The following is a 24,128-nucleotide window of genomic DNA, read 5'->3' as shown; positions in this document are numbered from 1 at the left end:
ATATATATATAAGGGGAAAAAAGAAAAAAGAAAAGAAAACAACCAAAAGAAAAATGGGCAAATCCAAAAAACCCCGCATCCCCAATTACAACCATGCAGACGGACCTGCTCGAAAATCTCAGCATCCTCGCGGAAATGGCAGCGGCGGTGGCGGTAATAGAAAAATGCACACTTTCTCCAAGTTATCGACCTCGTCAGGGTCGATAGCTGGACGGGGGAAGAATAATAACAATCATAATAAGAATGATGATTCCGTGAAACCACAGCAGGCGAAACAGGATGTTAAGGTCACGGTGCCGTTTGGGAAGAAGGATAGGATTTTGTTGGTTGGGGAGGGTGAGTTGAACTTGTGACTTTTTTTTTTTTTTTTTTTTTTTTTTTTGCTTTGCATGATGTTGCTATGTTTTTTTTATTAATTATATTTTTACAAATCAATTGTTTATTATTATTTTTTTGCTCATTGATGGAATTATCAAAAAAAAAGAGAGAATAAAAATCACTGACAATGCACATAGGAGACTTCTCATTCGCGCGTTCCCTAGCTCTACATTATCGATGTAGGGACATCCTGGCCACATGCTATGATTCCAAAGAGACGCTATCTTCCAAATATCCCCATGTCGAGGAAACTATCAAGGACTTCCTTTCTACTTTTTCAGGGAAGAAAGTAGAGGATTCTGCCGGGGGGGAGAAATCCCCCTTCGAGGAAACCGTTGGAAAGAGCAACGATGAAAATGAAGATGATGACGAAGACGAAGAAGAGACTAAACAACCCCCCAAGGACAACAATGACAACCCCCAAACCCACCACGACAAACGAGGACCAAAAGTCCTATATTCAGTTGACGCTCGAAAACTCGGCTCTGCAGTCGGTGGTGGGAAACTCGTCCGCGCTGGTTTTCCACGACGCTATCCGCAGCGCGTAGCGTGGGAGAACGCTAAACGCGGCGTTGATAGCAATTCCCATCAGACGACTGGTGGGCCGTGGGATGTTATATGCTTTAATTTCCCGCATGTTGGTGGTCTTTCGACGGACGTGAATCGGCAAGTGCGTGCGAATCAGGAGCTTCTTGTGGCGTTCTTCAAGAGTTGTTTGCCGTTGCTTTCTACGCCGATGGATGTTGAGGGGGATGTGGATTCTGATGAGGATTTCGGGTCGGAGTATAGTGATGATGATGACAACGATGAGATGGATGGGTCTGATAGAGCCAAAGTCCCTGCGAAGTTGGATCGTTGGAAAACGAAGATGACAGCACCGGGCCAGATAGTGGTCACACTGTTCGAAGGTGAGCCATATACCCTTTGGAATATAAGGGACTTGGCACGACATGCCGGTCTACGGGTTGTTACGAGCTTCAAGTTCCCATGGGCTGCCTATCCTGGTTACTCTCATGCGCGGACGCTGGGACATATCGAGGGCCGCGATGGTGGAAGAGGAGGGTGGAGAGGGGAGGAAAGAGAGGCAAGGACGTACGTGTTCGAGATAAAAGGGAATGAGAATAGTAAGCCGGCTAAGTCGTCGGTTCAGAAAGGGAAAACAGGTGGGAAGAAGAGGGCCAGAGACGATTCTGACAGTGAGAGTCCTTAGAGACTAGACTAACTAAAATCAATGATGTACCTTAATGTATGTACTAATCTTCAAATGATTTAATTACTATTTCCTATCCATGTCCTTTGGATACCGTTATTTCATCAAGTGATGTACACCTTCTTCAGATCTGTCTCGTCGAATACTTCCCCAGTTACCGGATCTTTGACCTTTCCTTCCTCAACGGAGCTAACTTTTCGACTCATCTCCATCAACCGATCCCGTCCGTAGATCCGGCCGTTAGGCAAGACGACGGGGTCATTCTCGACGTAGCTCTTTGTATGATGGGCATATGGCATGTTACGTGCAAGCTCGTTGAGCTCTGTCGAACAGATCGGACATACACAAGTGGAGGTAGAGCGGGCGTTGGAACTCGAAGAGGTGTATGCAGAGTGACACGAAGGCGTTTTCAGGGCTGACAGACCGGCCGACAGGGCAATATGGAGAAGTGGCCGGGATGGTAGCGATAGCAGCTCATGGTGGGTGCGAATAAACAGATCTGAGAGATATGTCCATCTATTTGGCGAGTACATCGACTAGAAGACGGTTAGGATCATGCTAAGCAAACCCTCTGTCTAGAGACAAAACGTACCTTGTAGGGTTCTGCATTGGTACCCGAAGAAAATGCGAGAAGACCGGCTGCTTGATGTATCTGTTTGGATTGGGTATCGATATGAGGGGCGAGATACTTTCGTGCATGCTGCATGGCTTCGAGGAACCTCTCCTTTCGGCCTGTCCTCACGATCTCGATGTATTGCTGCAGTCTCAGCTCGAACTCTAGATTATGCTACACGGCAAGTCAGTTTCTATCGTTCGGTTTTGACTGTATCACTTCGGTTACACGTATCATAACGTACCTGATTCTTCTTCAAAGCTGCCTTGTTCTCCGCACACCACTGGAGCGCTTCCTTAACCTCTCCCTTCCGCAAGCTCTCCGCAATGCGCTGACATTGGACGAAGACGCCCAGATCGACCAGTTCTTCGATACCCTTCTCCTTTGCTAACTGTTTCGCACTCTCCGTGTACCCCGAACGTAGCATATGATCCACCAACAGCCTGTCCAGCCGCACCCGCGACCACTCGTCATATTTCACGTCAGCGAGACTGGGGATCTTGTAAAGATCTTCCAGGTGCTGTATCCGCTTCCGCGACTGCATATGGATCTTCTTCTCATCCTCCTGTAGGGACTCCATCTTCCGTTTCAGACCTTGCATGCGGGATATCATAGCGTCGAGGGAGGCGAGGGTCTGGTCTGGGCCATGGCTTCCGGATAGAGAAGCATTTGCTGCCTCTTTGAGCGCTGGGAGTACATATTCCTTCTCACGTTCGATTACTCGCTGAGCAGACTTGAAATTTCGGCGTGCCAACTCATGGGGAAGGCGAAGTAGGGGTTGGTCCTGTATGAGGTTAGAGAAAGACGATCATGCAATAAGTCGGGGAAAGCAACTGGTGGCGAAGTACCAGAAGGAGATGGCTCTCTGCGTTCAGTTTTGTAGATGTGACCTCTGCAGCCATATTGAAGGAACGTGATCCTCCTTCACAGAGGAGTAAATTCTGGTATGCCTGTGTCGTCCGATGTTAGATTGAAAGGATCACTGCCAGTTTGTTAGCGGGCAGCAGTTGGAGGAGGGGAGTTCCGGGGATAAGCGTGGTCGCATGTGGAGATCCCGGGATAAGTATGGTAAGTCCTCTAGTCTACATCACTACTACTGGCCACGCACGCCGCCAACACAGCATGACACCAGCATATTCACTCGTCGCTCCAACTACAAAACCTACAACAAGAATTACAAGTAGATAAAGGATAATAGTATGGGCTCATTTGGGAAGGAATTTCAATTAACAGAATTAGCTTCACTGTTTTCTTGCACACACTTTTTCCCATTGAGTCCTTGCTGAAAAAAGAAGAAACAGATTTTTGACCAGATCGAGCAAACGTAAGAAAATGATTCCGAGACTCCGCCCAAGAAGAAACAGCATATGTTACAGGAACACGTCCCAATAGATGACCGACACGCCCGAAAGAGCACGGTAGTAGAAGAGCCCCGTCCAGCAATGGCGCATCACAGAGCAAGAGGGGCGCCTTCTCTGAGGGGCATTTAATCGCTGTCCTCACTGTCGTCCTCCTTCTGCTTCGACTTTCTCCTCTCCTTCTTTTCCTTCTTCTCCTTCTTCTTGCGCTTACGCTCAGCGCGCTCCTCTGGAGTCTCGCCTTCATGTCTCTTCCGCTTCTTCTTCTCGTCATTGTCCTCATCAACATCCATCTTGCCAGCTGGGGATGATGGGACACCGTTGGTATCACCGGTTGGCGGCACTGGGGGAGCAGATAGGACATCTTCCTTGGAAGTCGTCTCGGTAGCGGGCTGCTCGGTGGTTCCCAGGGGAGCGTTGTAGTCCTTGTACTCATTGTTCCACTTGGCGGGGGTGGCCTCGTTGGGACGGCCGTATTTCTGCATCGAAGTCAGTACACTCACGGTGAAACGGCGCTGGATACCCAGGGTTAACATACGTCCAACTTTCCATCCGACTTCAGCTTCTTCTTCTCCAGAGCAACAGGACCCATACCCCATCTGCGGGGGTACAAGTCACGCTCCATAATGCAACGCTTGACCTTCGCCACGACACCGTGGTCGCATGTAGAAAGCTCGACAGTAGACATCTGAGCAATACCAAGGGCAATAGCCTCACCCTTGGTGGTCATAAGAACGACCTCCTCGCCAACTTCGATACCAGCCTCTGTGAAAAAAGTCAGCTAAATTCGTACACTGCCTTGTGATGCAGGAAACCCACCAAATCGCAGGAGACCGGGAATCATAAGCTTGGCACCGTAGCACACAGCATTGACGGCACTGTCCTTGACAACGATACGCTTGTACGTAGTGAGCAGAGTCTCCAACGGGCGGATAACCTTTCTCAAGTACGACTCGTCGCGCTGGTTGTCCATCAACCACTGGGCGTCCAGAACATCGTGAAGAGTAACCATTCCATCCTGCTCGTCCATAGCTCCACTGCGCACACGTCTAAGCTCCTGCATGTGGGCACCAACACCCAAGAGCAGACCCAGGTGAACACAGAGAGTTCGGATATAGGTGCCTGCCTCGCAGCTAACCCAGAAGACACCCAGGTGTCGGTCATTGTCAAACTCGTAGAGCTTGCTCTCGTGAATAGTTCTGATACGGAGTTGACGCTTGACGGCGGAGATCAACGGCGGTCTCTGGAAGAGAGCACCAGTCAAGGTCTCCAGAGCACGCGCGAATTGCGCCTCACCGCCGGGAAGCTTGTCATGGAGACGAATAACGCAAACGTACTCCTTACCAGCACCCTGCTGCGACTTCACGAGACGAGTAGCACGATCGATACAGACGATCAAGCACCCAGTAACCTTCGGGTCCAGAGTGCCGCTGTGACCGGTCTTCTCGACTCTGTAAAAAAAAAGAAGAGGAAAATTTAGCACAGGGTCCAACGCTCTCTCCCATTTGATTGGTTATAATCTTACCTCAGAATTCGCTTCATCCATGCGACGACTTCATGACTGGAGGGGTTCGCCGGCTTGTCAAGGTTGATCACACCGGAACTGATATAAGACTTCAAGTCACGCTTGTAAGGAGTGCATCCAGCAGGGATTGGTGTGAAGTGACCGGTTCTAACGAGCACTGCAGCAAAACCGAACAGTCAGCCTCTGCCATTCACAGAGATAACCCCATGCACCGAACATGATGATAGATATACTCACGCTTGTCATAATTCTTCAGCAGAAGCGGCCACTCTGAGGTGGGAATGTTGGGTGTCACCGCCTCAGGCTTGATGGCGAAATCGCCATTTTCCGCGGCTGCCATTTTGGACGGCCTGTGCAGGAAATTGCAATCGAGCCGTTGAAAGGCAAGTCGAAGAGGGTGAGCGAGGGTGCTTCTGGATGAAAAGGCGTACCGCTGCTCTTTGAGTCGCGAGGAAAGAGTTTGTCGATCTTGGTAAAGGAAATTTTGAAGTGCGGCAACAGCTCCAGCGACAAATCGGGTTAGCGCCGGAGTCTCAAGCGGCCAGTCTGCCACCGACGCTTCAATCAATGTCAGTCTGGAATTCTGGATGGTCCACGCCGGTTAAAGTTTTCTTGCGCTGTTAGAAAGTAATTTTTTGTATCGCTTGTCAGGACTCAGGAGCAAGAAAAGAGGGCGGGCTGTAAACAAGTGAGAATGCCAGCCGATTCTCTACGCTACTGTGGTCGCATCTAACGCAAAATGGCGGCCTACGCTGCAGATATAGTCGATAGAAATCTAATATTATATTATCGCTCACTATGAATAACTGATGCGACATTGCAAGCTTCTTGTTCTCGTACATAGGGTTCTCATATTCGACTAATGGATGCACGCCTACCGACGGAGTATTTGGTAAACCTACCCTAATCACCGCCCAGTCTCCTACCGGCACCCCGAGCGCTCCAGGAGTCTGTGAAGGACGAACTCCATCCGCCAGACGATGCCTGCGAGGGCTGCCGCGGGGGCCTATATGCCGTTCCATAGGTACGGTAGGCCTGTCGGTTGCCGCCAAACCATCTCTGGACAAAACCAGGTGTGGTGATAAATTTTCTGCCACCCCCAAACTCCGGATAGATGCGGACCAGGAATTGATAGAGATGAGCCGCGAGAATACCGGTACCGTCCACTGCTGTTGCATGCCCTCCTTTCGTTACGAGAGTGAGGGCGAGTATAGCCCATGGCAGGAACACCACAGGAATATTGATTATAAAGAACCTCACCTTCTTACCCCGGTTCTCCTGGGCATAGGTATAGGCAAACGCAAGGATCAGTGCTACATGGGTCAGCTTGGGATATTATCATTACACAGCTTTACCGCAACACATCACTCACCACCAGTGAAGACGAAGCCCCCCAAGAGAAAACCTGCGGTGAGCTTCCGGAATGTCAGTAAATGCTGATACTGTGGCTGGGCCACGCGGAAAATCCCAGGACTTAAGAATGCATAAGACGAGTGATATTTAGGAAAAGAATATAGATTTGGTGTATGTGAAATAAATGTAGGGCACCATAACCACCGCACGTAAAACGGATAGTTTACGACGGCTATCTCATAGGCCATCCCACCATTCCCACACCCGATACAGCCCCTTAAGGATTTTTTTGCGAATGAGGGACTGTACAAGGTGCAGGGGTAATCTCCCTCGTTTCCAGGAACCGCTGCAGCTAGGAACAGGCTGGGCGGGCAGATAATGCGAGGTGACAAATAAAAGAGTAAGGCAAGGGTGATATGCGCAAGGACATGTTCTATGGAGCGACCATGTTCAAGTTGCGGTAGATTGGATCCAGCAGCCTCATGACTTACCACTATGACAGTGCCTACAAAAATAACATAAATGAAGTAGTCCCCGGGCATGCTGAAGAGGGGAGAATCATTCTCTAAAGCGCTGCTATAGGTATACACTGGGTATCGGTTAGCGTTGCGCTCCGCCTGGAACATCATAAGCGCATACTGAAATAGAGGTCGTAGAGAAACCCGATGTTCGGCCCTGTGAGGAAAAAAGGAGTGGCAAGTCTCCATATTTGCGGAGGGAGTTTGAGAAGATTCCATGGGAGAAACACTAAGTGATATCCACTGAGCAATCCTCCGTAGAACAGAGCAGACTGCACGAATGTAAGTGCTGTAATGGTCCTGTTTAAAACATAGAATTAGACCATTGATCGGATATCCACTGGAAAGTTGAGGGAAATGTTACCTTGAGATAGGAGGTGCCGCCCAGAATATGTCCATGTCTAGGATAAATAAAGGGCGACCTTAACCCTCTGGGCTTGCGACACACTGCCGTGATATCACTGTCACAGACCCTCTATCGCCTGCAGTTACGAGGCGTGTTGGATGCTCTGTCGAGAATGGCAGCAGAGCGTAAAGAGAAGAGAAGAGGAAGAAGTGAACTGTGTTCTTTTTGAAGCTTAAAAAGATGCGAGCCGCTAATCCACAAATTACCCGGTGCGTCGTTTATCCGGAGGTTTCCAGGTGCAATTTTAGGCAACACCAGCTTTCTACCAAGTTCGGTGCGGGCCTCGATTAAGTAATCAATACAGAAGCGAAAAAAGATAAAGGAGAAGAGTTTCGCAATGAAACTCCAGGTATATGTAACTAGCGGAAGTACGAAGAGGAAAGAAATAAATATCCATAATATATAGTATCACTCTGATTTATTGGAGTCAGGGGAACTCGAATGGAAAGGTGTGTTTATTGCTTCTGTATACAACACCATGGGAGTATCGTAGCATTTTGAAGAGTCGAGCTGCGATAATATTCTCAGGCTGCACTTGTGAAATTCTAAATGTATGCTTCTATAGTTCACTTGTGCGGACGGTTCCTCTGACGGTGAGTCCCCCATCCTCACCTGCAATCCATACCTCCCACTGGTTCGTGTCGAGGCCACGCTTAGGCTTCGCACAAATAGTCATCTCCTCACATACATAGAGAGGGGCAAGGTTTCTATATTCAATATCCCTGATCACACGCCCCAGCTTGTATAAATGGCATCGAAGAACAGTGAGAAGTAAAGTTAGTGACAATGGTCCGTGGACGAGTAGATTGCGATATCCCTCAACATCCTGAGCGTAGGACTTGTCGAGATGAATAGAATGAGCATTGAATGTAAGAGCTGAGTAGCGAAACAGCAACGCCTTGTTTGGTCTGAGCTTAAAGCTGAGTTCAGGATCTGAAGGCGCTTTTTTGAAGAAAGAAATGTCAGTTATCATCAATTTGAACAAACAACAAATGTGAATTGGCTCTGCGCACGCTTTACGATCCTACCACCCTTGGAGAAAGAAGCCTTATCGTTCTGTAATTGTTCCGGTGTTTTCTCTCGCAAAAAGACTAGGTCTCGTCTCTCAATGATCTCTGCGTCTCCGAAGTCCTCTTCGCTGGCTTGCCAGACCCGGCTTCTGATTTTCTCTTCGGTCTCTTGTTCTCCTACTGTGGCGACCCGTCTCTCGATACCGACAAAGATCTTCTCTTGCCCGTCCAGTCCTTTAACCTTGACATCTCGAATACCTTCAATACAGACTGCGCGTCTGCCGTCGAGTAGTGGACCTCCTTGTTGAGGGAACCTTACTCGACCTCCGGCCCACATCCGCCTATTAAATGGCTCTCCGGGTGTATGTAAAACATCTGTTCCGTCCGGTAGGAGCTGCGACAATGTCACCTGGGGCGGAAAATACACCAAGTGATGACCGACAGCCATACGGGAGGGGGAGCTGATCAGTGGGAGAATCCCGCCAGCATCACCAAGGGACGTCTCGGGAGCCAGTTCAGGAACATATCCGACAAGAGATAAGTTCAGAAGATGAGAAGGTTGAGGGGATAAATAGTCATAAATAAGAGGCAACCGGCGCGTCGTTAACTCTTGGTGAAAGCGCTCTGATAGGGAAGAGGAAGGGCGAACAGATCGGGGTGCCCTTCCACTTAAAGATACCCAGCGACGCAACGGACCATTGCCTCTTGCTGCGAAACTCATATTGATAGACTCCCAAGCGCCATGAGTACCAATGATTGGGAGTTTTCGGCTTTTAAGATATAGAGTAGATGTCGCGGAATAAACTGCGGAGATATCCACGGTTTGCCTTGTTTGTTCTGCCGGACAATGCGAAGTTCTCCGATGTCGCGGGGATCAGTTGGAAGGGCGTGTCCTAGCGACAGCAATAATACTTGCAGAGTCTCGGGTTATTTTGCTTCGGGGATGGATGTTTATAATCATTACTCCTTCTCACTTTCATAATACCCATATCACACAACCGTCAGCATTTCCTAGGAGCCATGCAGCGACTCCGGGTTGCGTTCCTGGGCCCCGCGGCATCCTTCTCTCATCAGGTAAGAAATTTATGCCCTGCTCAACAAAGACAATATATAACCCGTAGTGCTAACTCCTCGTCTCATTACAGGCCGCACTTGAATGTTTTGGTCGCTCAGCTGAATTGACCCCCTGCCCAACATTTGCCGATATCTTCTCCGCGGTCCAACAGAACGACGCTGATTACGCCGCGATCCCCTTTGAGAATTCGACGAATGGCTCAGTTGTCCAGACCCTGGACCTCTTAGCTGACCGCGACCGGGTATATAGTGATATTGAGATCTGCGGCGAGTACTATCTTACCGTGCATCACTGTCTTCTGGCTCGAAAAGGCACCGCACCCTCCGCATCTGGCAGTTATGATTTCATAAATAAACTATATACGCACCCCCAGGCCTGGGGCCAGTGTGAGAAGTTTCTCTCCGAGCACTTCAAGGGGGTGGAGAAGCAAGATGTGTCTTCGACGTCAAAAGCCGCCGAGATTGCTGCACGGGATGAGACCGGTCAAAGTGCGGCGATTGCAAGCAGCTTTGCTGCGGAGTACCACGGGGCCGATATTCTGGAGGCAAACATTGAGGATAAAGATGACAATACGACAAGGTTTCTAATAGTGAGGAATATTCGATCAGAACAGACTGCAAGCTCATACCCCCCGAGTCTGGCTAATGCTGGGTCCGCGGAGAAAAATGAACAATCCCCTGCGAAAAGAAAAACGCTTGTCTCATTCACGGTCAATCATTCCTCTCCTGGGGCGCTTGCAGATGCTCTGCTTGTTTTCAAGACACATGGTCAAAATCTTACGAGCATTAACACCCGACCAAGCCGGAGCAAGCCATGGCACTACGTTTTCTTCGTAGAATGCAGTGAGACTACTAGTTCTCCAAATGACGAGACTGTTGGTCAATTGCTGGAGGATCTAGGAAAGGTCACGGAGAGCTGCCGAAATCTGGGGACTTGGGATGAGCAGATTTCCTGAACACGCGCAAAGACCTGGGACTACGTGGGAAGCAAGGATCTCTTTGTTTCCAAAAGCCTCGAGCAATACAATCATATATGGACCATTCTCTTGGATGCAGCAGGGTGCTTGGTAATGAGCGTTCCATTGAATGGCTGTTCACAACAGTGCCAGATGATCTCTGGTAGAAGAAGGCAGGTGCAACACTTGGGAAATGACCGACTGTTTGCATATTTGTGAAATGCAGCGGCAAATACGCTGCATAAAAAGACGGAAGGTCAACGAAATAGCTGAATTCTGCAGTCTCTTGGATACAGGGGAATATTTGTGGAACTACCAAGCCAAGATAGACTGTGGCGCTGGTCCTTCTCAGCCTAGCTTGTTGGGACAGAAACCAGATACTCTTAACGAATTCACAATCCCCCTCAAATTTCTATTGTGCTCAGTATGGACCGCGGGTTCTCTTAGTAAGTACAAGTCTCCATAGCGCGGAGCTTGGATGGTCCTGGTCTTGGTTAGTTTCCACTGCATCAACATGGACAAACTTAGCCTTGCGGCTAGAACAACGGATCATACCTTTGAGCAGTTTGATAGAGCTCGGATTAGGTGGCGTCATGGTACGCGTGGCAGCAGCTTCAGGCATCACATGGATGCCGTCTTTGCGTGCCAGCGGACGATCCGTCAGAGTATCCGTCGACTGGATCTCTGGGCCTCCCTCCTCGCTCTCTGCGAGGTTGCCAAACCGTCAATCTAGGCATACATGGTCAGCATATAGTCGTGAAAATCTAGAACGCGCTATGAGGTTACGTACCATCATAGAATTCATCCTCATCATCGAAATCAGCAAGTTGTTCGAAGTTGACCTTGTAACGGAGGATCGCGCCGATACCACCGAAGCCTTTGACGAACTGGTTTCCTTCGCTGGATTTGTCGGACACGAACTCTAGCGTGGCGCCGAAATCCTTGTACTTCTCCGCCAGCCATTCCAACAGGGATGTCTGCTCGACAATCTCCATCTCCTGGCCAGTCTCCTTGTCCATGAAAAGCTCTCGGTTCGACTCCTGCGCCTTGGTAGTGTGGAGAATTATCTCCTCACCGTTGGAGTTTTTCAGGACCCAGCGAGTGATATCAAGGTTCTCGTACACGATCAATATCTCCGCAGCACCCAACTCCAATGCCTTCAGAGTATCCTCAATACCGTAGCAGACTCTTCCAGTGTCCTGACTGATCTCTTCGAAATACTTGCCGATCAGCTTCTTCTCCTGGATGAACTTCACGTTGCCCAGAGTCTCAGAAGCGAGTTCAATAGCCTGGTTGAATCCGTTCTCACCACCGTAGGAAACATCCACGACCTTGATGACCTTTGATTGCAGGCGGTTGTCGAACATGTCAGACTGGTTCAGATCGTTCTTGAAATCAGCAGAACCGGCCAGAATCAGACCCGCCACATTGACCTTGTCATTGGTGATGAAGTTCTGAACTGCAAGTTCAGCAACCTTGCGGACATAGTTGTGACGCTTCTCCTCTCGCAGACGGGCGAAACGCAGAGCAGACTGACCACCACGTCCGTGCTTCTTGGGCAGGTCAACGGAGAATTTGTGGACGATCTCTCTAGTGTTTCCACTCAATGTACCAAAGAGAGCACCGTTTCCGTCCATAATGATGAAACCAAACTTCTGGTCCGATTCCAACAGCTCGCTCAGTGCCTCTGTATGGAACTTGTTGTCACAAAGATACAGGGAGGTGTTGATAGGCTTGAAAGGCTCGAAGTCGATGTTAATCTTCCTTTCCTTTCCTTCCGCAGTGATAATTTCACCACAGTAGATGACGAGGCCGTTCGGGGGGACCCTGGTGTAGAGCTTGAGACGCTGCTGGGTGGAGGTAATGGCGGAAAGGACAGAGAGACGGTTCACACGCGATTTGATGTTGGAAGCAGTTCCCTTGAAACAGTTAGCCGGTGTATAAGGGTATGGTTCAACGGTGAGAGTAGACATACGAATTCTTCTGCCAACATCTTCGCGGCTCGGGACACCTGGTCCTTCGGGGCTGGGGAGGGGCTATAGTCAGCGGCGAAGTTAAGATGTCTGGAAACCCTGGATATACTTACGGATGATCAGCGAAATCATCGACGTGCCATTTCCACGCGCCGCCTCAAGGCGCTTGATGAGTTTCTTAACCTTCCATATCTCGATGTTCTTCTCCGCCTCGTTCGCCTGAGGCGCGCTCATCTTGGGCGACGCTGGTGTGCGACCGGGATGGTAAGAAAGGATTGTCCGTCCGTCGGAGCTATTCCGCGCAAGAGGTCAGTTTTGTAAGAGAACAATAGAACGATTCAAGTCTACTTCTTCCATCACCAGAAAACAACGGGAACTGAGTGTTAAGACGTACCTTCAAGCCGGTCGGGCAGTCCAGTCCAGCGGGGTTGTTCGAGTAAATTTCGTTCAGGTACTGTGGGGGAGGCAGGATTATAGGTCAACGCGCCGCGGAGCTGACATAATCCACCACCACGTTGCCTCGTCACACTGGAGGGTGGCGGTTGGAACCCTACTTCTTTGTGTTCGTGAAATACCCCTGGATTTATTATTATAATATCTAGTATTAGTCTAGTATCTATTTCAAGTCGTGTGTGTGCTATATCACTGCTCTTGGCAGCTCTTCTCATCGATAATGGTCTGTCTACACGCGAGTATTATTTCTGTGCGAAGGTCCCATAACACTACTCCGTAGATGTGGGATTCACAAGTGCCGGCAGCGATTATTACGGGGTCATCTCGCTACATCGCGCTCGGACTATTATTCACTGCTAGCCTCCTCAAACCTCCGATCATCCCCCCGGGCTGTTTATATCACGTATTACCCAGGAAATATGTGCTGTCATAAACAAGAACCGCGTACTTATCTCTCCCACAACGAGCACTAGCAGTTCGATATGGTATAGATCAGATGGACATCATGGAAGATAGGTTCCACCTCATGCGCACATGCTAAGAACACTTGGCGCTCTAGTTTCTTGAGATCTTTCCAAACTTACAATACTGATTCTCATTAGTCAAAGCGTGATGGATGAGGTCCTCAAGAATGAGAATCCTCCGATAACAGCAGTCCCCCCTCAACGTTTGCTCGCCAATACCTACTTCATCTGAACAGAACAACCTCCCCTCATGCCAAGTATTACAGTATCATTCCCTATTGAAGGCTTTGCAATTGGCGCGATAAAATAATTATTTTGCGGTCGCCTGTCTTTGTACCGCAAAAATAGTTAAATAGTTATTACTACTCCGTACACACGGTTTGTTCCCCTCTTGCTACTTAGCGGGTCTTGGGAACCACGGCAAGCTTATCAGCAAACCCCACAAAACTTCCGTAAGGGCGTCGGAGCTGTTGATGATAACGCCCTGCGATCTGGAGTGATTTTCATCTCTCTCAATTGCTTTCTCTCGTTCTTCTTCTGATTTTTTGCCTGGCATATTTTCATGGGGCTATTGAAGCTGGCACCAACAGAGCTATCCGCTAGCCGTCACAAATAAAACGTCATTGTCTCTCTCCAAGCTCGAAGCTTCTATGTCGATCTATCTGAACATCCGATTTCACGTGTCCACCTTGCAGACAACTCTGAGACGACGTATCTAGCTCCCTAGGGAAGCAAAAAATTCTTTTATTTGCGCATTTGTCGACGTCGGAGCTTCTGTCCCATTGGCTACTTACTATAGGTTTCAACCGATTGCTGCTATCCAATTACTGCATCTTTTATCTCCTTCCTCGCGACGCAGCTCTCTCCTGTAGGAGGGTATAATGAATCCCTCCAATACACGGCCATTCAGCCCTGTAGGCGATGGAGGAAGCGGTCATTCTACCAGTCAAGGATCGGGCATCTCGCGGCTCGCGTCCTCTCCATCATCACATTCGCACAAACAAACGACTTACGGTAACGACGATAATGATTATGACGCAGAGAATCCGACTCTCTCGAGACAAAGGTAATTTCAAAACACCGTTGCGGCCGTTTGTATATGCTTTCTCAATTACTAATGTCTACCTCCGCACCTTAAGGTCCTCTTCTATGTCTATACGCCTCCGAAATGCCGGCGGGGTAAACAGCATCGACAATTTCGCACGCTCATGGCAGAGAGCGGCAGGTTTCCCAGAGGTTAACCTATGGGGATCCTCGTACTTTACGAGTGAATCGGAATATTCTGATGGAGAAGAAACGCCCACAGCCTTTGGACGAAGAGAGGACCAGCCACTTCTCGGTGATAACTCGGAAGCAAGAGACGTCTGGCCTAGAACAGCCATTGCCGATTATGGCAGCGACAGCGGTCTTGGACCGTCCAAGAAACCACTTCCAAACACAGGACTGCCGGATATACACGTGGCCTCCCCTCCTGAAGGAGCATACGGGGCATCATACGGCTCGGTCGCATCTCGTATCAGCCGCATATCTAGCAGACAACCGGTGAAAGCCATTCAAGAACACCCGCCTATTGTTGCGGGGCGGGATGCGGATAGAGAACCGTTGCTCGTCAAGCAAATCGAGCATGAAGATGGGACCAAGGAGAACGTCGTTGTTGGGCAATCGACCGTGCCACAAACCATCTTCAACTCGGTAAACGTTCTAATCGGGGTCGGTCTTCTGAGTCTGCCGTTGGGTATCAAATATGCTGGTTGGCTCATTGGTCTGCCATTTCTTCTCTTTGCGGCTATGGCCACAGCCTACACAGCTAAGGTTCTTGCTAAGTGCCTCGACGTTGATCGAAGTCTTGTCACATACGCCGACCTGGCATATATCAGCTTTGGCCAGCCAGCACGTGTGGTAACGAGTATCCTGTTTTCCCTCGAGCTTATAGGAGCTTGTGTCGCACTTGTTGTGCTTTTCGCCGATAGTCTCGACGCGTTGATACCAGGATTGGGTCTTCTCCAGTGGAAGATCATATGCGGGCTCATTCTCATTCCTCTAAATTTCGTTCCTCTACGACTTTTGAGCGTCACCAGTGTTTTAGGTATCATTTCTTGCACATCGAGTAAGGCGATCTTTCTCCATCCGAATGAAAATAACATGAGTTACTAAGAGGCCTTAGTTGTACTCATAGTGATCATCGACGGGTTTCTGAAACCGAGAGCCCCCGGCTCGCTGCTCGAGCCAGCCAGAACCAGTCTTTTCCCAGACAGCTGGGCGACGCTCCCTCTCAGTTTCGGCCTCATAATGTGTGAGTGGTTCTTCGTAAAGAGTCGACAATCATCCTCTAATCGTCTTATTTAGCTCCTTGGGGTGGACATGGCGTGTTTCCTAACATTTATCGAGACATGAGACATCCTCATAAATACGGGAAGAGTCTGCGAGCCACATACTTCTTCACGGTAAGAGACTCCAGGGATATCTGTTGGGGCACCTTATGCTAACGTGTCCCCCTGTCAGTACGGCCTCGATTGCACCATGGCTATTATTGGCTGGCTAATGTTTGGACCTGGCGTGCGGGATGAAATCACATCCAATGTTCTGCTAACTGAAGGTTACCCACGCGGACTCTCGATCTGCGTTGTGATATTCATTGCGATTATCCCCATCACGAAGACGCCACTCAAGTAAGTGACATTCCATCAGAGAGAACATGTAACATTCTCAGATGGCTGACTATCATGTAGCTGTCGGCCGCTAATCGCCATCTGCGAAGTCATCTGCGGCGTTGATTCACAAAGTGAATCCGCGTCCCTCCATTCACCTTCCAAAGAGAGGATCCACCAGACAGTCAGAATAGCGATTCGCATCTTTCTTATCGCGCTGATTGTATTCATTGCTATCGTCTTTCCAGCGTTCGATCGCATTATGGCGTTGATGGGATCTTCCCTCTGCTTCACGATATGCATCATTTTGCCTCTTGCTTTCTACCTGAAGATTTTTGGAAATGATATTCCTCGCGGAGAAAGAGTGCTGGACTGGGTTCTGCTGGTGGCATCGTCGGCAATGGCCGTGGTCGGGACAGTTTGGGCATTCTTGCCCAGAGAGGCTATGTCGGCAAATTAGGAGAGCCCATTTCAAGCCAAAGTCTATCTTCGTTGGATTTGCCCTTGGTGACTATGTCTCTGACACAGATGCTGAGAGGCTGTCGCGGAGAACGATGGCGAAATTGTTTCTGGTCCTGCCAGGATTGATCACTTCCTTCTTGAAGAGCATTTTATCTGGAGTTGCGCTATATTCCCAGAGCTGATATATCAGTTTGGAGGTCGTTTTGCTTCTGGCCAGAGAGAAGCCTATACTGGACATTATTCGTCGCAATTTCTCTTCTGTGAGATATCTTGAATTGGTAACACACGCAGCTGGTAGCACAAGGAACAGCAAGGGCTTGAAACCCGTCATTGGGCACCCAGAAGGAAACACGTCTGTGAGGAAATTCACACAGCGCTTGAGCATCTCGCCTCGCCCGATGGCGTCCGGCACGTAATTCAGTACCAGCGACAGACTGATTAGATGGAACTGATCTTCATGCGAAGCAGGGAGGGGCCTCTCCATAAAATCCTGCTGCTGAATACCGGGTTCCTGAGAATGTAGATCGATCCTAGTGACGTCGAGAAATGGGTTCAAAGAACACGCATTTTTTGTACTAAGTGCTCCGACCTCAAGCACGCGCAGTTTGAATGGAGTCCCTTTGAGCTCCCTCAACGTCGAGTTGATCCATTCAATCAAGAGCTTGCTGGTATCACCACCTCGCTCCAGCGATTGTCCAATCTTGCTGGCGAGCTGATAACTCTCTAACCCACCATTCGCCTGAATCTGACTATCAAGCTTGCGGACTAGATCGTCATCACCTGCTTCTAGAGCCTGCGCACGTGCTTTCAAGAGCCGATGGTGAGAACGGATCAAATTTCTGGTCGCCTTTGCAGATAAGGCTGGACGACCCGCACGCAGCGTTGGTGGACGGCCGCGTGAAAGCTGCGAAAGTTTCTTGGGTGTCTTCTTGGCTGTCATTATGAGATGGACTTCGAGAGAAGACTCTGAAATGAATAATGATATATAATGGCAATTGATTAGCAGTTGCTAGAAGACATCTTTGCCATGATCCTTCTAACTAGACAGATGAAAGAGTCCTCGTAGCGCTCCAAAGTCACAGACAAAGGCCTGTTGTCTGTTGTCTGATGCGACTATCGCGACTTTTGCTGATTAAGAGTCCGTGCGTGGAAGGGAGTTGATCTGGAAGAGTTAGTTACCGGATACGCTAAAGTCCTGTTAGTCTCTAGGGCACTCGGCAAAGCCCAACACCGCCGCGGCAGGTCAGGTGACCCACAGCAGTCCTAGGGTTTTCGCTAAGCGAATACTCTCCAAAGAATTCGACTCTCGACTATCGCGACAACAACGACGAGCACGCCGACAGACAGCCATGGCTCCAGTTAAGAAAGGTAAAGATGGATATCCAGATCATCTCGCATTCAGGTTTCTCTGAATATCGTTTTCTTCGAAGACTGTGGTATATCGGGCGCCATCGGAATTTCGTCATACAAAGTGTGACATGGAGAAGATCTTGAGGCCGATTCGATATTGAAAACAATTCGAGAAGAGAACGATACGCAGGAATTGCATTCTCGCTATTTCCTGAGATCTTTTTTCACGACAAGCCGCTGACTTTTGCTTCTTCTTCAAACAGGGACGACGAAGCCCAGCGACAAGGCCGGTGCTGCCGCCAAGGCTGTGCTGAAGGGCGCCGGTGTACGTTTACATTCCATTTACCTGCTCCATTGACGAGATTCGAAATACTAAGATGTGGATGAACAGGCGAAGAAGGCCCGCAAGATCCGTACCTCGACCACCTTCCACCGCCCGAAGACCCTCCAGCTCTCTCGGACGCCGAAGTACCCTCGCAAGTCCATCCCTCATGCTCCCCGCCTCGACGAGCACAAGGTCATCATCCACCCCCTGAACACCGAGAGTGCGATGAAGAAGATTGAGGAGAACAACACCCTGGTCTTCATTGTGGATGTCAAGGCGAACAAGCGACAGATCAAGCAGGCTCTGAAGAAGCTGTACGATGTCGACACTGTCAAGATCAACACTCTGGTCAGGTATGGAAAAAAAATCCTCGCCCATGAATTAAAGCGGTCGCGAATTACTGGTGGTATGGTTATCTGACTTTTTTCATGCAGACCCGATGGCTCCAAGAAGGCCTTCGCTCGCCTGACTCCTGATGTCGATGCTCTGGACATTGCCGCTACCAAGCTGGCCATCGTCTAAAGTGTTTTCCTTGGGTTCCGGTGGGGTTTTCGCGCTATATTTTACAAGAGATCAGTCACGCAGTTAGTTGCAACAGCTGAACCACGGGCTGAATGATTATTTTAAAAATGTTCGGAACGGGATGCTCAAAGGCGAACATGTGCCTCCTACTTCCTTGTGTGGTAGGGAAAAATGAAAATACGAAAAACAGACGATGCCAGCACAGTGTCTCTGTATAGTCAACTTAAAACGCTGCTATGATTCTTGCAAAGTGTAGTCTCAGACCGGACTCTGGAGAGTGCATTTCCTTTACCATAAGTAACGTAGTCCGCGGAAGACCTAGCTAAGCAGCAGCTTTCTCCAAGTAGCGGCCTACAGTCCAATAGGTAATATAGAACGTCCATAGTACAACAGCAGCCAAGTACACATCTCAACCCTGTTAGACTTCAATTACTAGACATATATTCAAAGTAAAGTGGTCATTAAGATTTGCCAATCACCCGTTTTGTCCACGCATGCCCTATTAACGTTTCATGGTACGCATCGGATAGTAATATACAGTATTCAACAAAAAGAAAGAAAAAGAGAAAAGAATCCCAGTCTTCTTCCTTCAATCAATCAAAAAGAAGACCACATTCTTTTCTTATTCCCTCCCTCCTCCTCCTCCATGGTAACAGACAATGACATATGATTATATGTATGCATTTACTGTCCTCGTAGCGACTCCAAGTGCTTCAAAACAGCCAGGTTGGCATCCATCCATCTCTCAACGCAGTTATTAGCGCATGCCTCTTCGGTTCGGTCCAATCGGCCAGAGGAAATCTTGCCGGTCATGCATTTCTTCCAGCAAACATCGGCGAGGTGGTGGACGGCTATTGGAAATGAAGTGTTAGTATGAACTTATTAAATGTTCTTTTGATCAAGTTGATAATAAGGGTGTTATGAGTAGGAAAGAGGGACACAGATGGTTCTGTTCGATTGACCGGGAAACAATGGGAAGTTATATATTCAACGGACACAACATCCGGATTATTCTCTTTTTTTATGAATGAGACAAACAAAACTTACTCTGCTGAATATTGGACTTCTGAGCCTCGTTCGTCAGGAACTGGTTCAGTTCCTTGCGGTCGGAAGCGCTGAGCTTCGAAATGTCGATTTGAGCTTGGCTGTCCATGATTGCTTGTTGTAGATATGAAAAAAAAAGCGGAACTTCTCTTGCTTCAGTTAATTGACGAAGTCTCGTGATATTTTCTGTTTGGACTCGAATGGTAATTGAATTGCAAAGGGCACTTCCGCGGCACCTCGATTGAAGAGAAGCAAAGCTTCGGCGTAAGAATCGAAGGCGGTATGATGCGGCAGAATCGAACCTTGGCGCTCGCTCAGCCTCTGGTGAGTAAGTAAACTACGCCACAGTTGCTTTCGGGAAGGAAAGACGATGATCCAGTTCATTGCGCGCTTGTGAGGACGCATACTGATTTACTTTCAAGAGAAACTCTTCTTCTTCTCGTCGCTTTTCCTTGCTTCTGAAAAAAAATAGAAGAGAGAAGAGAGAAATCTCTCTTGCCAATATGCCGCCGATACGCACCTCCCGCAATCGCAAACCCCCGCCAGAGGGCTTTGACGATATCGAAGATACCCTGCTGGAATTCAGCAACAAGATGAAAGACGCGGAAAACGCGCCCCATGAAGGCAAGAAGAAGCATGAGGTCCTTTGGCCGATTTTCCAGATTAGCCATCAACGTGAGTTTCTTCTTTTCTTCCTTACTGACTGAGGGACGCACCGCGGGACGAGGCTGTATTCCTCGGAAAGAAAGAAGCAGTCTTTTTCGTTCCGAACGGCCTCCTGGGTGTAGCGTCTGTTAGGTTACTTTGTTGTTTTACTGGATCTGATAGCTAACTAGGAGTGGGTAATGACATAGGCTCTAGATACATTTACGATCTTTATTACGAAAAGCAAGCCATCTCGAAACAATTATATGACTGGCTATTGAAGAACAACTACGCTGATGCGAACTTGATCGCCAAGTGGAAGAAGCAGGGTTATGAGAAGGTAAATATAATTTCTTTTTCTTTCCTTCTTTGCGCTCTTCTTTGCCCGTTTTTCCGTTCTGAGATGATGAACACATAACTCACTTACGGTGTGTGAAAAGCTCTGCTGTCTACGATGTATCCAAACGAAAGAAACAAACTTCAACGCGACGTGTATTTGCCGAGTACCGAAAGCCCAGCTCAAAGAGAACCAGACTGTCCAGTGCGTAAGCTGTGGTTGTCGGGGCTGTTCGAGCAGTGATTAGTCACTACCCAAGGGTAACTAGCTATGAAACGGGCAGCAATAATCATATCGATGCATCTTCGTTCCAAATGGATAACATGTCTTTGGGAGATTTCTACGCATCACATGGCTGCCATGCATATGCTGGGGAACATGTGGTGGTTTTGTTATGTTCTACATGGTCCTTCAGCCAAGGCGTTTTGGGTACCGGTTGGTTTTACTGCTTTATGTGAGCAGGCAAGTCGTGGCAGCTGTGCTCTCTCCTCGTTCTGTCCTGTGTGATGTGTGTACTCGTCCGCGGATCTATTCATTATCCTAAAAGTGTGAAATGATACCCTTTTTAATTCAGGTGTTTCTCTTTACCATCGAAGAATCGTAATAAGTACCCTGCTTACTGCAAAGAGGGCTGTGGCTAGTTAAATCAAATCTCAATTACCATTAACTAGTCATTCCACTGGTTATCAAACTCGAAATGAACAGAAGATCAAGGAAAGGTAACAATTTAGAACCAAGTGGTTAAGCTGAAATCATCAAGGCATAGCATTGTTCATGTACGTCAACAGGTTTCATCAAAGTCATCACAGAGTGGCCATAACCAGACCCGGCAAATGTGACAGCCCAAGTGACTCCTACCCTGGTCCCAGCCTAACTCCAAACTATTGTCGATAACGATCAAAAAGCAAAATAGCAATAGCTCAGTGACCAGAAACTCCTCAGTAACTCAAAACAAGTACCTAGAAATCAAGATTCGCTTCGCCCGGTGTCACATATCTCGCCGAGTTCGTCCCAAGAGCAAGCACGAACCCAAAATGTAACCAACGCCTGGCAAGTAGAACCAATTTCCGCTTCGCTGCAAAGTAAAAACGAACGTCAAAATGTGTAAAAGTAAATCAATCAAGATCAAAAAAGTGAGGTGTGGTTTCGATGACCCATATTCGGTCTCATTGTACGACCTTTCGAGTCCTCTAGGGAGGAGCCGCCGATTTTCTGGAAGCCTTGAAGGAGATCCACCCCGTCAACTTCCGCATGGTTCTCATCAAAGAGGCTAAAGGAGAAGAAATCGTCGTGAGTGGCATCAATAAAACGGCTAGTATCAGGCATTTTCGAAGGCGACTCAAGGTAGGCAAGGCCTTTGGCTTTGTTCAAGGATGTCAAGGGGGTAGTATTCAACCGACTAGTACCGCCCACGTTGGTAATATCCGTCAGGGCATTCTCGGCCGAACCAGCACCATCGGTGCGCGATGCTTTCACTGAAGCTTTGAGAGGTGATCCAGAAATCGGGGTGGCTATTCTGTCTGCAAGAGGGTCCGCGAAGATATCAAAATGGACATGGAAGTTGTCGGCAGGGGTTAGCGTGTCATCGTGGATGTCAAAGGCCGGACTCCAAGGAATGTCCTCCTCAGTCAAGCCTAGGTGTTTGATTGGCGAATTGACCATCTGTTGGATCTTCCTGCGATGGTTTCTCAAGTTTGTGTTCGGAGACAGCGATGGCGGCGGCTTGGCGGGTTTCTTGAACTTGATTGCCGGAGTGAGCGGAGGCGGTAGCATGCTGATATACTCGCCACGAAGTGGAGAGGAACCAGCCAGCAAGCTTGTGTCCTTTGATATGCCAGGACGGCCTGGGCTAATGTCGTGGGACGAGCTGCGGATGCGCGCAATTTCCTCCTCTGCACGACCGCGCTTGATACGGGGAGGTTCAATATCGAGATCTGAGGTCAAAATATGACCTGACTTGTTCGGCCTTAAAGCGGACGATTCCAAAGAGGAGAAATAACCGCTATCATTGGCAGTAACCGACTTTCGCTTCCGGTGCCGCGGTGCATTTGTCGAGGACGACACTGGGCGCGAAGGCGTTGGAGGAGTGCCTTGACGCACGAAGCGGGGAGGGGCAATCGGGGGGGATGAGTGAATCGCCTGTAGCGGAGAGGAACGAGGCGGATGAGATGGCGGAACGAATACATGAGGGTTTTCATCTCCACTGTCCTCCTGAAGAGCCGGGTCAGAGGCGGGCAAGGTGGCATCTGAAGACAAATCCACGGCTTTGCAAGTTTTCTGAGGAGCGCTGGCAGAAGATGGCGGAGGCACTCTCCAGGTAGTCGTATTTTGAGTTTGAGGAGAAGGGACAGAATCCCTCTGAGGACCTGCTGGAGGAAGTGGAATGCTGGATAAGGTAGCACGGCGGAGAGGCTTGTCTTTCAGGAATTGGGCCTCCAAACCGGGCTCAATGGCCCAGTAGTTCCCTTTGCCCGGATCATCTTTCGGTCTCTCTTGTTTGATAAACGCCTTGTTCAAACTGAGGTTGTGTCGAATGCTGTTCTGCCAGCCAGAATCGCTGGTACGGTAGAACGAGAAGGTCTCAGAGATCCATTTGTAGATCTGGGCCAGGGTCAGTCGTCGATTCGGTGCCCGGAGAATAGACATTCCAATCAGAGTCGCGTAGCTGTAAGGAGGCTTGGTGCCGTCATCTTCAATCGGCGGCATCTCATGCGGTTCGGGTAGCTGGAAGGGGAGAGACTCCTCGCGTCTCTGTTTCTTTGCGGGTCTATCCTTCAACGGGGCTGCCTCCATGAGCGTTCGCTTGAGGGGAGGCCTCAATCCATACGATGGTTCTGGGAAGTCGGCAAAGTTGTCATTGCTTGGTCTGGATCCAGGTCGACCACCGTTCTGAGGCTGTTCGGTGTCCACACTGGAGAACGTCGTGAAGAGAGGCGGCTGTGGCATCGATGTAGGGCCATAGGCAGAGAACGGGTGCCTTTTGGCAGGCGAGTCTGTCGTGAACATTGGAGGAGCAGGCGCTGTAATGGGAACGAAGCCCAATTTCCCCTTCGCGGAGTGGGATGAGTCCAGGCGACGGTGGGACTTGACAGGCGACACCTGGTGCGAACCACTGGACGGTGGATCCGGAATACAGTTCTTTTCGACCGGCTGCAGTGGCATGGGTGATGGCTGGAGACGTGGTGGTGGTTTCGAGACACTATTATTCTTATGCTCGTAGGCGATTGAAACATCTGGAAAATCGGACGCCATCGACGGAGGACGCGTCGAAGCCATCGCGACGACGGTTTTAGGGCGATTTTCCCAATTCGATTATTGGATCAGAGGACCCTAGACTTAAAAGCGGTGACCGTACACAGTATCTTTGGGTTGCAGGGCCCAAGAACTCCAAGCGAGAGACCAGCTCTGCTCTGTTGTTAACGAGCAGCAACGGTGGAGGCCGGGAGCAGATCAGGCAGATGGTATTGGAACCAGCAGTCGCGAAGAGATTTGATTAGGCTCACA

General features: G+C 49.1%; 13 protein-coding genes across 13 annotated transcripts; 5 read left to right on the top strand and 8 right to left on the bottom strand.

The window, feature by feature from the left end:
• Window positions 1-53: 53 nt before the first annotated feature.
• On the top strand, window positions 54-1,588 carry C8Q69DRAFT_440717 (hypothetical protein; the record flags this gene model as incomplete). The annotated part of the gene is made up of 2 exons (XM_028628681.1): window positions 54-336; window positions 516-1,588. 2 exons carry the CDS (start codon window positions 54-56, stop codon window positions 1,586-1,588), a joined length of 1,356 nt encoding a protein of 451 aa, XP_028489284.1.
• Window positions 1,589-1,631: 43 nt separating this feature from the next.
• C8Q69DRAFT_451885 (putative negative regulation of gluconeogenesis) lies at window positions 1,632-3,222 on the bottom strand. The gene is made up of 4 exons (XM_028629525.1): window positions 3,050-3,222; window positions 2,446-2,985; window positions 2,181-2,375; window positions 1,632-2,124 (listed from the first exon to the last, which is right to left on the bottom strand). The coding sequence occupies exons 1-4, from the start codon at window positions 3,101-3,103 to the stop codon at window positions 1,693-1,695; spliced, it is 1,221 nt and encodes a 406-aa protein (XP_028489283.1). The 5' UTR covers window positions 3,104-3,222; the 3' UTR covers window positions 1,632-1,692.
• A 95-nt stretch (window positions 3,223-3,317) lies between these two features.
• Window positions 3,318-5,567, bottom strand: C8Q69DRAFT_451883 (pseudouridylate synthase family protein). Its single transcript, XM_028629524.1, has 5 exons — window positions 5,322-5,567; window positions 5,085-5,241; window positions 4,379-5,010; window positions 4,098-4,324; window positions 3,318-4,038 (listed from the first exon to the last, which is right to left on the bottom strand). Exons 1-5 carry the CDS (start codon window positions 5,422-5,424, stop codon window positions 3,688-3,690), a joined length of 1,470 nt encoding a protein of 489 aa, XP_028489282.1. The 5' UTR covers window positions 5,425-5,567; the 3' UTR covers window positions 3,318-3,687.
• Window positions 5,568-5,846: 279 nt separating this feature from the next.
• On the bottom strand, window positions 5,847-7,550 carry C8Q69DRAFT_451881 (Der1-like family-domain-containing protein). Its single transcript, XM_028629523.1, has 5 exons — window positions 7,320-7,550; window positions 7,077-7,255; window positions 6,929-7,026; window positions 6,457-6,499; window positions 5,847-6,397 (listed from the first exon to the last, which is right to left on the bottom strand). The coding sequence occupies exons 1-5, from the start codon at window positions 7,352-7,354 to the stop codon at window positions 5,988-5,990; spliced, it is 765 nt and encodes a 254-aa protein (XP_028489281.1). The 5' UTR covers window positions 7,355-7,550; the 3' UTR covers window positions 5,847-5,987.
• A 120-nt stretch (window positions 7,551-7,670) lies between these two features.
• C8Q69DRAFT_451877 (hypothetical protein) lies at window positions 7,671-9,165 on the bottom strand. The gene is made up of 2 exons (XM_028629522.1): window positions 8,375-9,165; window positions 7,671-8,303 (listed from the first exon to the last, which is right to left on the bottom strand). The coding sequence occupies exons 1-2, from the start codon at window positions 9,090-9,092 to the stop codon at window positions 7,921-7,923; spliced, it is 1,101 nt and encodes a 366-aa protein (XP_028489280.1). The 5' UTR covers window positions 9,093-9,165; the 3' UTR covers window positions 7,671-7,920.
• An 81-nt stretch (window positions 9,166-9,246) lies between these two features.
• Window positions 9,247-10,498, top strand: C8Q69DRAFT_31577 (Prephenate dehydratase-domain-containing protein). Its single transcript, XM_028627306.1, has 2 exons — window positions 9,247-9,445; window positions 9,517-10,498. The coding sequence occupies exons 1-2, from the start codon at window positions 9,392-9,394 to the stop codon at window positions 10,399-10,401; spliced, it is 939 nt and encodes a 312-aa protein (XP_028489279.1). The 5' UTR covers window positions 9,247-9,391; the 3' UTR covers window positions 10,402-10,498.
• A 685-nt stretch (window positions 10,499-11,183) lies between these two features.
• C8Q69DRAFT_394878 (eukaryotic peptide chain release factor subunit 1) lies at window positions 11,184-12,608 on the bottom strand (the record flags this gene model as incomplete). Its single annotated transcript, XM_028627668.1, has 3 exons — window positions 11,184-12,320; window positions 12,377-12,426; window positions 12,488-12,608. The coding sequence occupies 3 exons, from the start codon at window positions 12,606-12,608 to the stop codon at window positions 11,184-11,186; spliced, it is 1,308 nt and encodes a 435-aa protein (XP_028489278.1).
• Window positions 12,609-14,010: 1,402 nt separating this feature from the next.
• C8Q69DRAFT_31470 (putative transporter) lies at window positions 14,011-16,425 on the top strand. Its single transcript, XM_028627293.1, has 6 exons — window positions 14,011-14,357; window positions 14,431-15,398; window positions 15,456-15,584; window positions 15,638-15,735; window positions 15,794-15,960; window positions 16,021-16,425. Exons 1-6 carry the CDS (start codon window positions 14,173-14,175, stop codon window positions 16,397-16,399), a joined length of 1,926 nt encoding a protein of 641 aa, XP_028489277.1. The 5' UTR covers window positions 14,011-14,172; the 3' UTR covers window positions 16,400-16,425.
• C8Q69DRAFT_31521 (putative methyltransferase-domain-containing protein) lies at window positions 16,426-17,760 on the bottom strand. The gene has a single exon (XM_028627300.1). It carries the CDS (start codon window positions 17,339-17,341, stop codon window positions 16,451-16,453), a length of 891 nt encoding a protein of 296 aa, XP_028489276.1. The 5' UTR covers window positions 17,342-17,760; the 3' UTR covers window positions 16,426-16,450.
• On the top strand, window positions 17,578-19,010 carry C8Q69DRAFT_451862 (ribosomal protein L23/L15e core domain-containing protein). The gene is made up of 4 exons (XM_028629521.1): window positions 17,578-17,769; window positions 18,015-18,076; window positions 18,143-18,429; window positions 18,511-19,010. The coding sequence occupies exons 1-4, from the start codon at window positions 17,751-17,753 to the stop codon at window positions 18,596-18,598; spliced, it is 456 nt and encodes a 151-aa protein (XP_028489275.1). The 5' UTR covers window positions 17,578-17,750; the 3' UTR covers window positions 18,599-19,010.
• C8Q69DRAFT_451859 (putative magnesium and cobalt transport protein and translocase of inner mitochondrial membrane) lies at window positions 19,011-19,874 on the bottom strand. The gene is made up of 2 exons (XM_028629520.1): window positions 19,646-19,874; window positions 19,011-19,449 (listed from the first exon to the last, which is right to left on the bottom strand). Exons 1-2 carry the CDS (start codon window positions 19,749-19,751, stop codon window positions 19,283-19,285), a joined length of 273 nt encoding a protein of 90 aa, XP_028489274.1. The 5' UTR covers window positions 19,752-19,874; the 3' UTR covers window positions 19,011-19,282.
• Window positions 19,875-19,997: 123 nt separating this feature from the next.
• Window positions 19,998-21,265, top strand: C8Q69DRAFT_426445 (putative cell cycle control protein Cwf14/Bud31). The gene is made up of 3 exons (XM_028628436.1): window positions 19,998-20,317; window positions 20,497-20,627; window positions 20,728-21,265. The coding sequence occupies exons 1-3, from the start codon at window positions 20,146-20,148 to the stop codon at window positions 20,869-20,871; spliced, it is 447 nt and encodes a 148-aa protein (XP_028489273.1). The 5' UTR covers window positions 19,998-20,145; the 3' UTR covers window positions 20,872-21,265.
• A 5-nt stretch (window positions 21,266-21,270) lies between these two features.
• On the bottom strand, window positions 21,271-24,056 carry C8Q69DRAFT_31417 (fork head domain-containing protein). Its single transcript, XM_028627289.1, has one exon. It carries the CDS (start codon window positions 23,898-23,900, stop codon window positions 21,750-21,752), a length of 2,151 nt encoding a protein of 716 aa, XP_028489272.1. The 5' UTR covers window positions 23,901-24,056; the 3' UTR covers window positions 21,271-21,749.
• Between the last annotated feature and the right edge of the window lie 72 nt (window positions 24,057-24,128).

The sequence above is a fragment of the Paecilomyces variotii genome (assembly GCF_004022145.1).
Source record: "Paecilomyces variotii strain CBS 101075 chromosome Unknown C8Q69scaffold_1, whole genome shotgun sequence".
In the NCBI taxonomy this organism is placed as follows: Eukaryota; Fungi; Ascomycota; class Eurotiomycetes; order Eurotiales; family Thermoascaceae; genus Paecilomyces; species Paecilomyces variotii.
Note: the sequence above shows the minus strand (reverse complement) of the source record. Positions and strands in the feature narration are given on the sequence as shown.

Coding starts and splice junctions, on each gene's coding strand:
- C8Q69DRAFT_451885 (XM_028629525.1), bottom strand. CDS start 3,103: ATGGCTGCAGAGGTCACATCTACAAAACTGAACGCAGAGAGCCATCTC. Junction 2,986..3,049: donor CAGAGAGCCATCTCCTTCTG/GTACTTCGCCAC, acceptor AACCTCATACAG/GACCAACCCCTACTTCGCCT. Junction 2,376..2,445: donor CAGCTTTGAAGAAGAATCAG/GTACGTTATGAT, acceptor CTTGCCGTGTAG/CATAATCTAGAGTTCGAGCT.
- C8Q69DRAFT_451883 (XM_028629524.1), bottom strand. CDS start 5,424: ATGGCAGCCGCGGAAAATGGCGATTTCGCCATCAAGCCTGAGGCGGTG. Junction 5,242..5,321: donor GCTGAAGAATTATGACAAGC/GTGAGTATATCT, acceptor GTTTTGCTGCAG/TGCTCGTTAGAACCGGTCAC. Junction 4,039..4,097: donor AGTCGGATGGAAAGTTGGAC/GTATGTTAACCC, acceptor ACTTCGATGCAG/AAATACGGCCGTCCCAACGA.
- C8Q69DRAFT_451881 (XM_028629523.1), bottom strand. CDS start 7,354: ATGGACATATTCTGGGCGGCACCTCCTATCTCAAG. Junction 7,256..7,319: donor GCGGCACCTCCTATCTCAAG/GTAACATTTCCC, acceptor TGTTTTAAACAG/GACCATTACAGCACTTACAT. Junction 6,398..6,456: donor GGGCTTCGTCTTCACTGGTG/GTGAGTGATGTG, acceptor TGACCCATGTAG/CACTGATCCTTGCGTTTGCC.
- C8Q69DRAFT_451877 (XM_028629522.1), bottom strand. CDS start 9,092: ATGAGTTTCGCAGCAAGAGGCAATGGTCCGTTGCGTCGCTGGGTATCT. Junction 8,304..8,374: donor GGGTGGTAGGATCGTAAAGC/GTGCGCAGAGCC, acceptor TCTTCAAAAAAG/CGCCTTCAGATCCTGAACTC.
- C8Q69DRAFT_31577 (XM_028627306.1), top strand. CDS start 9,392: ATGCAGCGACTCCGGGTTGCGTTCCTGGGCCCCGCGGCATCCTTCTCT. Junction 9,446..9,516: donor CGGCATCCTTCTCTCATCAG/GTAAGAAATTTA, acceptor GTCTCATTACAG/GCCGCACTTGAATGTTTTGG.
- C8Q69DRAFT_31470 (XM_028627293.1), top strand. CDS start 14,173: ATGAATCCCTCCAATACACGGCCATTCAGCCCTGTAGGCGATGGAGGA. Junction 15,399..15,455: donor TATCATTTCTTGCACATCGA/GTAAGGCGATCT, acceptor AAGAGGCCTTAG/TTGTACTCATAGTGATCATC. Junction 15,585..15,637: donor CAGTTTCGGCCTCATAATGT/GTGAGTGGTTCT, acceptor CGTCTTATTTAG/CTCCTTGGGGTGGACATGGC.
- C8Q69DRAFT_31521 (XM_028627300.1), bottom strand. CDS start 17,341: ATGACAGCCAAGAAGACACCCAAGAAACTTTCGCAGCTTTCACGCGGC.
- C8Q69DRAFT_451862 (XM_028629521.1), top strand. Junction 18,077..18,142: donor CTGTGCTGAAGGGCGCCGGT/GTACGTTTACAT, acceptor GTGGATGAACAG/GCGAAGAAGGCCCGCAAGAT. Junction 18,430..18,510: donor AAGATCAACACTCTGGTCAG/GTATGGAAAAAA, acceptor TTTTTCATGCAG/ACCCGATGGCTCCAAGAAGG.
- C8Q69DRAFT_451859 (XM_028629520.1), bottom strand. CDS start 19,751: ATGGACAGCCAAGCTCAAATCGACATTTCGAAGCTCAGCGCTTCCGAC. Junction 19,450..19,645: donor GAAGTCCAATATTCAGCAGA/GTAAGTTTTGTT, acceptor CATTTCCAATAG/CCGTCCACCACCTCGCCGAT.
- C8Q69DRAFT_426445 (XM_028628436.1), top strand. CDS start 20,146: ATGCCGCCGATACGCACCTCCCGCAATCGCAAACCCCCGCCAGAGGGC. Junction 20,318..20,496: donor TTTCCAGATTAGCCATCAAC/GTGAGTTTCTTC, acceptor GTAATGACATAG/GCTCTAGATACATTTACGAT. Junction 20,628..20,727: donor AGAAGCAGGGTTATGAGAAG/GTAAATATAATT, acceptor GTGTGTGAAAAG/CTCTGCTGTCTACGATGTAT.
- C8Q69DRAFT_31417 (XM_028627289.1), bottom strand. CDS start 23,900: ATGGCTTCGACGCGTCCTCCGTCGATGGCGTCCGATTTTCCAGATGTT.